Source organism: Ochlerotatus camptorhynchus, unplaced genomic scaffold (assembly GCF_037179485.1).
Source record: "Ochlerotatus camptorhynchus isolate MF236.1 unplaced genomic scaffold, CSIRO-AGI_Acam_v1.1 ptg000182l, whole genome shotgun sequence".
NCBI lineage: Eukaryota > Metazoa > Arthropoda > Insecta > Diptera > Culicidae > Ochlerotatus > Ochlerotatus camptorhynchus.
The window spans coordinates 2,752,983-2,764,824 of record NW_027040672.1 but is presented as its reverse complement, the minus strand read 5'-3'; the positions used below and the strand labels follow the sequence as shown (position 1 = coordinate 2,764,824).

The 11,842-nt window shown below is 35.8% G+C and overlaps 2 protein-coding genes across 2 annotated transcripts in view; one reads left to right on the top strand and one right to left on the bottom strand.

Moving 5' to 3' along the window:
* The first annotated feature begins 1,040 nt into the window (after nt 1-1,040).
* On the top strand, nt 1,041-2,309 carry LOC135702033 (sulfotransferase 1B1-like). Its single transcript, XM_065223003.1, has 3 exons — nt 1,041-1,231; nt 1,299-1,478; nt 1,542-2,309. Exons 1-3 carry the CDS (start codon nt 1,080-1,082, stop codon nt 2,188-2,190), a joined length of 981 nt encoding a protein of 326 aa, XP_065079075.1. The 5' UTR covers nt 1,041-1,079; the 3' UTR covers nt 2,191-2,309.
* Nucleotides 2,310-2,401: 92 nt separating this feature from the next.
* LOC135702010 (uncharacterized) overlaps nt 2,402-11,842 on the bottom strand; it is a 40,056-nt gene continuing 30,615 nt past the window's right edge. The window contains exons 11-17 of the mRNA XM_065222957.1: nt 11,114-11,674; nt 6,787-9,719; nt 6,606-6,641; nt 5,784-6,416; nt 5,584-5,719; nt 2,803-2,852; nt 2,402-2,681 (exon numbers count right to left, since the gene is read on the bottom strand). Coding sequence (XP_065079029.1) covers nt 2,447-2,681; nt 2,803-2,852; nt 5,584-5,719; nt 5,784-6,416; nt 6,606-6,641; nt 6,787-9,719; nt 11,114-11,674 — 4,584 coding nt within the window. The 3' untranslated portion in view covers nt 2,402-2,446. The remainder of the gene's footprint in view (nt 2,682-2,802; nt 2,853-5,583; nt 5,720-5,783; nt 6,417-6,605; nt 6,642-6,786; nt 9,720-11,113; nt 11,675-11,842) is intronic.

The following is an 11,842-nucleotide window of genomic DNA, read 5'->3' as shown; positions in this document are numbered from 1 at the left end:
AGTGTTTCGTTCCATATCATTCAAATCTCAGTCGAATGCTCAATAGTTGTACTAGAAGATTTTATCAAAGCTCATTTGCGTACCGTTGATGACATCATTGAGAGCGAGCAAATCAGTATTATTATTTATTTGTTTCAACTTTTCGGGCTTCACAATATTTTGGTTCACGTGTTCGGAGTGTATTTAATCCACAATGCTGTTAGACTTCCCTACGACCCATATTTAGCATTTTTGTTTAAATGTTGGTTGTGCTTTGCTACGGAGACTTGCCTTATTCATGCTGTGAAAGCTGTATTTAGTTTACAATTAATGACCGAGGTTGAGGACTACTCTGTTAATTCGCTTTTGAGTGGTATCGAGCGATACAATTTGGATATGCATTGGAACGTAGTATGGAATAAGATTCAACATTCCCATTCTTGCTGTGGTGTGACCGGATACAAAGATTGGCAAAACATTGTTTGGCGAAGTTCTGTCGAGGAACGTTATTTTGTCAGGTACTTAATTAATACTGCACACAAAATGTTCAACCATGTACAGAATAAATATCCCCTATAGTGTGAAACGGGCAAATAGGACTCTCGTTCCATCCAGCTGCTGCGCGCAATCATTGCTATGCGACATTGTTTTACCGGAGATATTTACTAATACAAGTTTACTGGAATTGTCGCATCACAGAGAAAATATCGTCAATCAAAACGGATGTTTGCATCCGTTAATCTGGAGAACTACTACTATGTTCCAACTGGTAGCCATATTGTGTTCAGTACAGGTTATCATTCAGGTTAGTTCCATGAAATATGTTACTAAATAATGTTTTAGAATTTTTTTTACAATGCCTTTACAGTTTGTAATATTTCTTCTGATCAGAATAACATTCGTATGGGATCGTCAGTACATGTAGACGCAAATAAACAGAATATAATAAAGTGCCGCTCTCAAATACAAGCACAGCATTTGTTTAGAGATTACAAATAAATTAGTCGACAGTTTCAGTTCACGTTTGATAAGCTATTGTCTGCTTCTTTATTCTATCACAATCAGTTTGCTAGTTGCTTTCATCAGAATAGGTAGCAATCATGTCGTACGAGTACATCGAAATAGGCGATCCAGATTTTTTGGAAAATCATATCCAAAATGAAGAGCTCGACTATATACTAGTGAGGAAACGATCTTTAGAAAATGTTCCAATCGACCATTGGAAACCACCAGCTTATTGTTTCACCCGAAGGTTAATATGTATTGTTAAATTATCTATAAAGATAATACAATATCTAATTAATACTTAAAATCTACAGGTTTAAAAACTTTGAAAGTGAATTAACCAATTTTGAGGTAAAACACGATGATGTTTGGGTTGCATCTTATCCAAAAAGTGGTACAACGTGGTGCCAAGAAATGGTGTGGCTGATATGCAACGGTCTTAACTACGATGCTGCCAAGACTCAACATCTGAGAAAGCGATTTCCATTTTTAGAGTATGTTTTGCAGTAGATGGATAAGTATTGACGAAACAACACAATAATCATTTACTTTTTTAGCATCAGCTTGATACACGATTTACCCGACGGAAGAAGTTCTTTTCAGAAAGTGGAAAGTATGACATCTCCAAGGTTCATTAAAACACATTTACCCGTGTCAATGTTACCGAAGCAATATTGGGACGTTCTTCCGAAAACGGTTTACGTTCACCGAAATGTGAAATCTGTAGCTGTTTCGTATTATCATCACTCCAAAAATTACTTCTACCGTGGAACGAAGGAGCAGTTTGTCAGATCGTTTATGAAAGATTTACAATTTTATTCGCCAATACATAGTCACGTGATTGGCTACCACTCATTAAAAGGTTGTGAAAATATTTTGCATTTGAGATATGAAGATATGAAGTTTGATCTTAAAAAAGTAGCTGAAAAAGTTTGTTCATTTTTTGGACATTATTATAGTAATACACAGTTGGAGGGACTGTGTCAACATTTATCGTTCGGTTCAATGAAAAACAATGTATCTTGCAATTATGAAGACGAAACTGATGCTACATGGATAGATAAAGAGCCAGATGATAGATTTATTCGAAGAGGACAGGTGGACAGTTGGAAAAGTGAATTAACATCCGAATTGAATCGAGATCTTGATGAGTGGACTAAAACATCAGTGAAAGATAAAAAGCATCTAAGTTTATTTTTTGAGTGAAAATTTATATTTCTCACATATATTTTATAAGCTGTTTACGTAAAATAGCTTGTATGAGCCTAAATACAAGATGTAATGTATGTTATAAAAATGTAACAACTGAAGGCAACTGGTTTTAATTACTATTTTATTTTATTATTAATAATAATACTAGAAGAGTGACGAGTTTCTATAGTTAATAAACTTCACTGGGTACTGAAGCTATAGCATATTGCACATTGGTATGAGTCTGCTGCGCTCGTTGATCTTCATTAGCTCAGATTGGTGGTGGACCATTCGGGTAACGAAGCATTGGTTCAAGGCTTCTCGCAAAGTTATTAGTCAGCGAGCATGAGTAATCTTCACCATGGGGCATGAGAGTAGCAACACCTAGTAGAAGCAATAGCATTGCCTGAATAGGAAGGGACGCTCGTAGCACCCGGCCCAAAAATCGATAACTTCTGGTCAATACTGTCGTATTTATGTGATCCTCTTCGCTCTCGCCTTGAGTACTGTAAATAAGATTGTGAAGTTAGTTATATTTCACATGTCAAAGTATCTGATTTATAATGAAGTTGGCGATGAATTTGAATGAAAAAAGTGCTTAGCGAAAAATATTATCTAGATAATTACTTTGCTTCATATGTTGCTACGTGTGAGAACGATCCGCTACCCTCTCGATTCTACATAAAAAAGAAAAGAAGAAAAAAATTATTAAAAAACATAATTAAAGTAAGAGGCTTTAATACTACATATATAAATTATAAATTCAACGTGTATGAAGGAACATAACATTTCAAGTTACTTAATTTTATGTCTATTTTATTTTATTACGCTTAAATATAAATAAAACCATTACTGACTAGGTCTCCAATGCTTGTTGCTTGTTGTTAATGGAAAGCTTTCTATGCTAACACCGTTTTGGCGATTCAAATACTGGATTTTCATTTGAATCATGTTTTACAAATAATGGTAATGTTTTTGCCATTCATTCGTTTCGGAACATCGGATACTAACTCTTAACATTTCAAGGCAGAAAACGGTCGCAAGTAGAAGACACTGTAATGAAGTCTAAAACAAACCGCACCCATAAAACGAGAGACTCGGAAGCTATATGATACACGGACGATTCATCGCATTGGATTCAAGATTCATCTCCTTAGATATTATTATTTTTGACGATTTTCCTTATATTATCTACAACAACATTCGATTCTACACCGCCGATCAGATCGACTCGAAATTGAGTTGACTACGACTACATTTTGCGTAAAGTTGATATACTCACAAAGTGAGTAAATTTTTTTATACTTTTCCGGGGAAGATCTGCTAGAAAATCGACGCAAATTTTAGTCCGTTTTGGATTATACAGTGATCCTTCCATATATACAGTGAATGGTACCGTCCACGCATTTACGGTATTTCTCGGCTTTCCTTCAACCAATTGAGTTGATTGACACTAATAACATACACAAAATCAGCATAATTGGTTGAAGGACAGCCAAGAAAATCCTTGTTTTAAGCCTTATTGATGACATTATCTACCAGAAACTTCGTTACCAACATAAAATTTGGCACTTCTGTACTTTTACAAACCGTGTAGTTTGCTTGCACCACAAGCGACGTACACACTAGATTAAAGGAGTATAACGCTTAGTTACCTCAATGGTACTACAATCATGTCTTTTTTTTTATATCTTTATTAAGGAGACTTTCAGCCGTTGGCTGGCTCGTCTCCGAGATACAATCATGTCTGTCAAAGTCACCACTAGGTTATAATCTGGGTGATGCGGAGTGATATTTTTTCAGTGTTGACAGCGTTGAAATAATCGATTCATCGCCATCAGTTTGCAGCAAGCGCTGACAAACTGCATTTAACATAAAGCTCGCGTGACTCCCAAAGTGTTTTTTCCCGTTTGTACATTGATGGAAGAGAAGACATTTGAACCTTTTTAGAGAAATTATTTTGATGCTTGGCTCACATTTTCTCTAGGTTCATGCCTTCATAAATAGAAATTATTCGAGGTGAACTTGAATATTTTGTAATTTATGCACTGCAATACTTGTATTCGTTTCGAGTAAAATATTGGTTCAGCTTGACAGATCGAAAATGGTCCATCTCCTCATCACCCAGGTAATAATAAATGTGTCACATTCCGGAGATGGACCAGCCCAAATTTACATATAGGAATTATTCACAATAAAATCAAATATATTATATTAACAATATGATCCACTCTTTCGTTAAGCTTGCGAACCGAATTTTTAGCAATGAAAGCGGCTCTGTGACCAAAAAGGCTACTAATGTATTTTTTTTTTTTATCTTTACGAGGGGTAAACCAAATAAAAATTTGTATAATATTTGTGGTGATTTACTTGCGCACCCCTACCGCGCTCTGCAATATTTCCAATGACATTTGTAGTCGTTTAACGATCGTCACTCAGACGATCGAACCGGGTAGCTGAAGGGCTCGAGTAAATAAGAGAATACACCAGACAGGCATTCGGTTCTGAAAAGTCGAGCTAGAAAGTTTAACTTTTAATTCGAAAACCCGTGTATATAATAATATTTTAAATGAAAAGCATATTATGTTATTTTATGACAACAGTGACACGTAAGACAAATTTTCATGTAATATACAAAATGCAGTTAATGAAAATTATTTTACTATTATTTTTGAAAAAAAATTGCTTAATTTGCGCCCCTCGATTGTTGCTGACCTTTTCCTACGCTACACACTAATCCAGTTAATAAGGTTTTACTGAGTTTTTTAATTGCGGAACTGTTCGGTAAAAGTTTAAAGAAAATTTAAAAATGAGAAAATTTATTCCGAACTTGTACAGACTTAGGTGTTAGTAGACTTCATTTAATGATTGAAAATATAAAAAAATCATTTCATTGATTTCTTACGGAATCTTTGAATTTTCACCGACTTTTTCAGTAATTCACCCAGTAGTAGTAACCAGTTAAATAATACTGACTCCTGTAAAATAATCTAAGTGTGTATATGGTACGTTAAGCAATAAGGTCTCCATTGCAATGTGTGGAGAAGTCATGAATGGATCATATTGTTAATATGATATACATATTTGATAAAACCCTTGACCGTTTTCTTTCCAGCTGCGTACCAGACTTGAGTTATGATGTGGAGGGTTCTTCTTTGGCATGTCTGTTACTCTAATAGTACGTTCAAACTATAGCTGATATCATGTAATATAGGCAAATGGCAAATTTTCACCGGAAATCATTTGTATGACTTTTGATGTCAAGATAGCCCATATTACATGATATTAGCCATAGTCTGAACGGACTTTAATACTTATTTTTAACATTATTTCCTACGTTGGTTCAAATACAAAATCACACTAAAGGGTGCTGAAGATAAGTACTGTAACACGGAAATAATAACATACCTTTTCTGAGCTGGTTGCTGATGACGAAGCATTCGTGTCGAGCGGTCGGTCGATATCTATTGCTGCTGCAATTTTTATTGTGTACATCTCTACCAACCTTCGTATCGAGTGGAATCGTAGCCTCAGATCGGTCAACCTTTCAATGGAAATTAATCTGATTGTAATACTTGAAGGTGGGTTTATTCAATTCAAAATCTTACTTGGCATATATTTCATCAAACTTTTGCGATTTATGTTCATCCAAATATTTTGTTAACTGTGATGTTGTTTCTTGTAAACTCACTACACGTGGTTCGCATCGCACTAAATCATTCCTGAGTTCCTTGAAAATCTTGTATTTCCTTTCAATTATTTTCTTATCGGTAGTTAAGTCGATAGGCTCTGATGATTTGATCTTGTTCTCTGTTTGCTCTAACCAGATGCATAGCTCAGTGACTGTTCGGTGAAATTCTTTGTTTTCCATCAAAGATCTATGGAGCTGTGCTTGCCAATGTGATGCTTGATTGCACACCTTATCCCATCGTTGGTTATTACTTTGCAGGCGTTCTCTCAATTTGATGGCCTTTTCAGTGTCTAGTGTGTGGGTGGCTAGGTGCTCTCCAACTATATTCAACGACTTTATTATGCTTTTATGACTATCCAAATCCAGCAAAAACTCGCGGTGATCTTGAATGAAATCTTCCAGAGTATCAATATCGTTTGGTGGCTGTGTATGCTGTGACTTTTGAGTTGTTTCAGCCATTGATAGCCACTGTTCGAGCCGCCAAAGATCGTTATCGATTTGTTGCCAATTTCGATTTGTGCATAGAGGGCATGTTAAGTAATCTTCGTTGCTGAAATATTAGCAGAATATTAGCGGATACGTGGAAGAGGAAAAAAAGGCGTGCAATTATAAATTTCGATCGAACAGAATCGTCCATACGAACTTCACTAAATGCACTGACAATTACTGTGATCGAAATAAAAAATTCACCCCACTTTGAAATTATGAAAATATTAAAAGCAAAACGTGAAACACTTACTGCATACATATGAAGTTATAAGATATAGGAAACGACCTGAACAAGAAAAGATGGAAAGCGAATGAAAGAGAATTAGCTAAAGCGTGATGATTGTTAATCAGCAGAAGTAAAATGTTTGCAGAGCAGATTGCAATAGTTAGAAACTTTTTAGTACAGTATTGGAAAATGTTTGAAAGCTTACCTCATTTCTTCCAATTTTTGCTGTTTTGTGTGCCATTCTGATTGATATAATGTATATTTATCACATTCGTCTTTTACTAAATTACTCATTGCATCTTCATCATCACAGTGGCATTCCGATATTAAAATCATGTTAAGATGCTTGATCAATTCGATGGAGGACTCACAGGCTGACGATGCTCTTGATACTGTTTGTGTAGATTTCATGAAATTACTAGCATTTATTTCTGCAATCGAGGTATTTAGTGCTGCTAGGTTTGATTCTGTTTCCGTAAGAGCTGTTTTCAATTGATACTGGTACGCATCTTTAGCAGTAATGGATAAAGCAGGCAGCGTGTCTACTTGTACAGCGTAATCTCGCTCAGCGTAATCTTTTCCAGCGTCAGTTTTGAAATGTTGTTGAACTTTATGCTTTCCTGATTCTTCGTTAGTTTGATTTACCAAAGCATCCAAAGAGTCCTTTATGCTGTTGGCAAGTTGATGATATTCTAATATTTGTTGTTGTACTTTCAGTGACATTGTACTGTTCACGGGTAATGATCGTACCAGTGAACTGCCAACTTCATCTTGCATGTCAAAAAGATTGATGACAAATCGTAGTTCATTGTGCAATTCACGTAGGTGCTTCAATTTGGTTTCCGGTGTCTCTTCAGTTGTAGTCTCTTGTAGGTGTTTAATGTTGGTGACTTGAACATCAATTTGCGTTAAAGCCACAATGATGTTTTCGTATTCACTATTAAATGTCAAGTAAAGGTTTCTCAGTTCTTCGGTACGTGATCTGATGACTTTGAATTTCCATATGAGCTTTTCCCAAATTAATAGCATTTGCTTTGCTGTCACTGTGATATTGTGCATGTTGGCCCGTTCAATACGATCGTGTTTATTAATTGAAATATACAATCTTCTAAGGATGTGTTGAATCGGCTCTTGTGCAATCATATCAGTATGTTTAGTAGTAAGCTCTTGCAATGTATTGCAAAGGGATACGTCATCCAGCACTTCTCGCTGATCATCGAATTCTTCCAAGTATTTGTTGGTCTGAATAAGCCAATCGTGATGTGACTCGACTATTTGTTGTATTTCTACTAACATGCTCCAGATTGACAACATGTCCTGCTTTCTTCTGCTAGTATTCATGCAGATATTCTTCCATCTCATTTCTAAATGCTTCACTTCATGGTTGATAAGTTTACGGTCAATATGTACATTCCAAGACTCAACGTCTGTGAACAGCATTTCGCACAAATTGAGAATCTCTGCTATGTTTACACTGTTCCCTTCAATCGATCGCTGTAATTTTTCATAATCATCTAGAAGCCTATCCAAACAATTTTTCTCAACGTTCTCAAATATGAATGGTTGTTTCAGTTTACACTCGATTTTTGTCATCCATGCTCTAGCGTCATTTATCCGCTGCTGCAACGATATAGTTGTCGCGTTAACTTCAGATATCTTCTGAGTGCGGTCTTGGCATTGGCGCAAAAGTTTGGCCCAAGTATCATTCAAGTGCTTCAACTTGGATATCACTTCCGTACGTTCTTCACCAGCTGGTAAGTTTTCGGCCAAATCATTTCCAATCACGTTAATCCAGGCTATTTCTGATTCTTTGCAAGATACTTCTTGCAAAAGCATATCTTCCACAGACTTGATGAAAGTTGTGTCCTCTTCGCACATTTGATATTTGTTGGAATCGTTCATTCGTTTTTCGAACTCCATGATCCATTCCATCAGCAAATTATATTGTTTTTGGAACAACTTCCGGTTTTGTATTCTATCTTGCATTTGTTTTACTAGGACTGAAATAGTTTGCTCAAGTTTTTCAAAAAGCTGCCATAGAGCGTATATACGTTTGTTGTTGAGTTTTGCGTCAAATGTGCTAATACAATATTGCAGCTCTTCTTTGGCAACATTTATTTTTAGCAATTCCTCTTTGATACATTCCAATCGTAGCTGTTCATTCTTTAGCATATTTAAATGATGTTGAGATGTCTCTGGATTGTCACAGTTGAAGCTTTCCAAGCATTGCCCCAGCTCGTTTAGGTTAAATTGAATCTGGTTGCACTGAGAGTCAAAGTTGTTGTACAACTCCAGTACACCTGTTAGGAATTTTCTCCATGTTGTAACATTATCTTTTAGCTTCGAGATTTGCTGTGTTATCCTACCGTGATCATTTTTTATAGCTATACTGGTATGATCGTCAACGGGATACGATATTAGTTGCGTCATCTCTTGGTTCATATTGGAGAGATCCGTTTCAAGTTCAGGGAAACGTTTTTGCAATCGGTCTACTTTGGAAATCAATTTTGACAACTCTTTTAAGTTGATGTACTCCAATTGAAGAGTATGTTTCTCAGCCTCAATGCTCGTGACTGCATCTTGCAATGCATTTTTCGCTGAATTGTATTTTTGCCAATGTTGCAATTTTTCTTCAATTTCAAAAATCTTCTCATCGATTTTCTCAATGCAGTTTTTGTGTTGGTGATTTAAGACATTGTAGGTGTCTTCTAGACTGGTTTCGATTTGAGACTTTTTCATAATTGTGATTTTCCACTGTCGAACTAGATACCTCATTAGAGTATATTGATCTCGATATTGTTGTAGCTTCGTTTCTTCACAGGGTACTTCTTCGGCTAGGAATATTTCGACCTGTTGTAGATAATTTTGCCAATATTGTAGTAAGCAGGCATCATCAGTTTGCAGTACTATTCGTTGAAGCACATCTTGGTGTTGTTGGAACGTATCTTGCAGTAAAGAATATGACAAAGAATGCAAATTTTTGAAATCCATTTGCGTATTAGTGACGGCACCGGTGCTTGCTTTATCAAGTGCAATTTTCTTCAAACGAGATTCTGTAGCGCTAAGACTTATCAAATATTTCTGAAGATTCACAATTTGATCGCCAAGCTCGGAATCTGGGAGTTGACTTTGAATGCTCTGGAAAATAAAGAAAAAGGAAAAAAAATATGTTTATGATTATGATTTATGAAACAAATAATTTTATCAATAATCGATTATACACAGTCTTTTGTGTACTTCTTTATCGAGTATTAGTACAAGACACTGAAGAAGTCTGCACATTGTAGACGAATCTTTCTCTCTCTCTCTCTTTATACAGGTATTCCGCTAAGACGCCCACATTCATCAGGGTACTTCTTTATATTTACTGAGGTGCATTAATTTGATTAAATTATTTGCAAACTAATAGATCACGCTCCAGTTTTATTAATACCCTAAAATATGACCGTACTTATACCCAGTTGTTCCCTATTTTCATTAATCAATCCAATTCATAAAGCTCAAAATGTTCATCCACAATTGTTACTCAATCTGGAAAGGCTGTCTGCCTGCTTACAGTAAAACAAATAACATAAACTGCATTGACAACTCCGATGGAATCAATTAATTCAACACTTTTAACTGTATGCCGTAAGAGTGCATCGTGCATTACTTTGGGATCAAGGCGATCCTTTATGTCACTCTGCTGGTTCTGAGCAGGCATGGAAAATTTGCCTCTAACTTGTTTGAACAACAGAATTCCGTATAATTATATTTGTAACTTTTGTATAGTTTGACATTAGCTACAACTTTTGTCAATAACTCAAATCTGTATCTCTTATGCACGAAGAACCAGAGCGAACAGAACTCACCACTGTTTTTCAGTGAATGTAATTGTAATAATGTAATGTAATAATTGTAATAATATAACAATGTAATAATGTACAACATTTTTATATTTAAGTATTTAATTAATTCTTTTTGGATTAATAAATCAGTCTTGTTCTACCATCAGACTCGGCTTCTATTGTGCTACCTATCAGAACAACACAACCAAAATAAATCTTTAGACTTGGCATTGTGCCTCTGATCCGCAAGAGCTATGCTAGCACCCTGGACATGGTCCGTTGGCAGAACCAGGTGTTTATAATAGGGTGCTCTCGAGTGCAAATGGCCATAATGATTTTGATTCGTTTTGCTGAACGTTCTATTTACAGACCCGATTTTGTCAGCCCCCTTTTTGAAAATCTTTACTAATGTTCTATGAAACCCATCAAGTTTTAAGAGGTCTTATTGCATAAAAGTTTGCCTTAATCTTGAAGATCAATGAGAACGATTTGGAATTATGTGAAATTATTGAAAGATAAAAGTCTGATGCACGAAAGACAAAAGTCTAACGACCCCGTTAGTTTCAATAGCTATAACCTCAACTAAACGGCGCACATATTTAGTTTTTGTTTAACTGGTACCCCTGCGGAATCCCATTGGGCACCTCTGTAGGGGTACCAGTTAAACAAAAGAAAATAATTTCTTATCGTAGAGTAATCTCTTACCTGTTGTAGCTGTTCGACTATTTTATTTGAAGTTTGGTACGTTGTTTGTTTTAGCGTTTTCTCCGATTTACGTAAGGTTGCATCGTTCAATTGCGATACAATACCTTCTTCAATATCTTCCAACTTTTTCGCAAACTCCTCAATCTCGGACAACATAGTGTTACCTACATTGAAACCAACTTGTCCATTTATGTCATCAATGAATTGTTTCAGCTTATCCAAGTCTTTCCTCTTCCCGGCTACCAAATCTTGATAGCTTGCCAGCTGTTGCAAATTATCGATATTTTTCAGCGCGTTGAAATCCGAAAACTCACTGGAAACACAATCTCTTACACTTTCACTGATTCCATTGTACAGTTCCCAAAGCTTAACTGCCTTTTCATATCGATGACATAGATCTTGCAAGCTTTCTCGGGTGCTCTGCCATACAACAGAAATTTTCTGGACTGTTTCCTGAATTTCCAACGAAACACTAGCTTCCGACGTTTCAATTAATGGTTGAGCAATATCTTGCAAGTCATCAATTGTATGTTTTCTGTTTTCAATCTCAATGAGCAGGGCCTACAAAAGGAAAATGGTTGGATTATTATGTAAATTAGAAGTTTGTCCTATTTCTTAACCATCAGGATGTACTTGATAGAAAGTGTAGTTCTGATTTTACATTCAAAATAAATAGCAAAGCAGATTGTTTGTTCATCCTGGTAGTTCAGAAAAAAAAACCTTTGCAAC

Bases quoted from the DNA above. Each gene is read 5' to 3' on its own strand.
- LOC135702033 (XM_065223003.1), top strand. From the start codon at position 1,080: ATGTCGTACGAGTACATCGAAATAGGCGATCCAGATTTTTTGGAAAAT. The intron at 1,232-1,298 runs GTTAATATGTAT...TAAAATCTACAG, and splicing joins GCTTATTGTTTCACCCGAAG to GTTTAAAAACTTTGAAAGTG. The intron at 1,479-1,541 runs GTATGTTTTGCA...TTACTTTTTTAG, and splicing joins AAGCGATTTCCATTTTTAGA to CATCAGCTTGATACACGATT.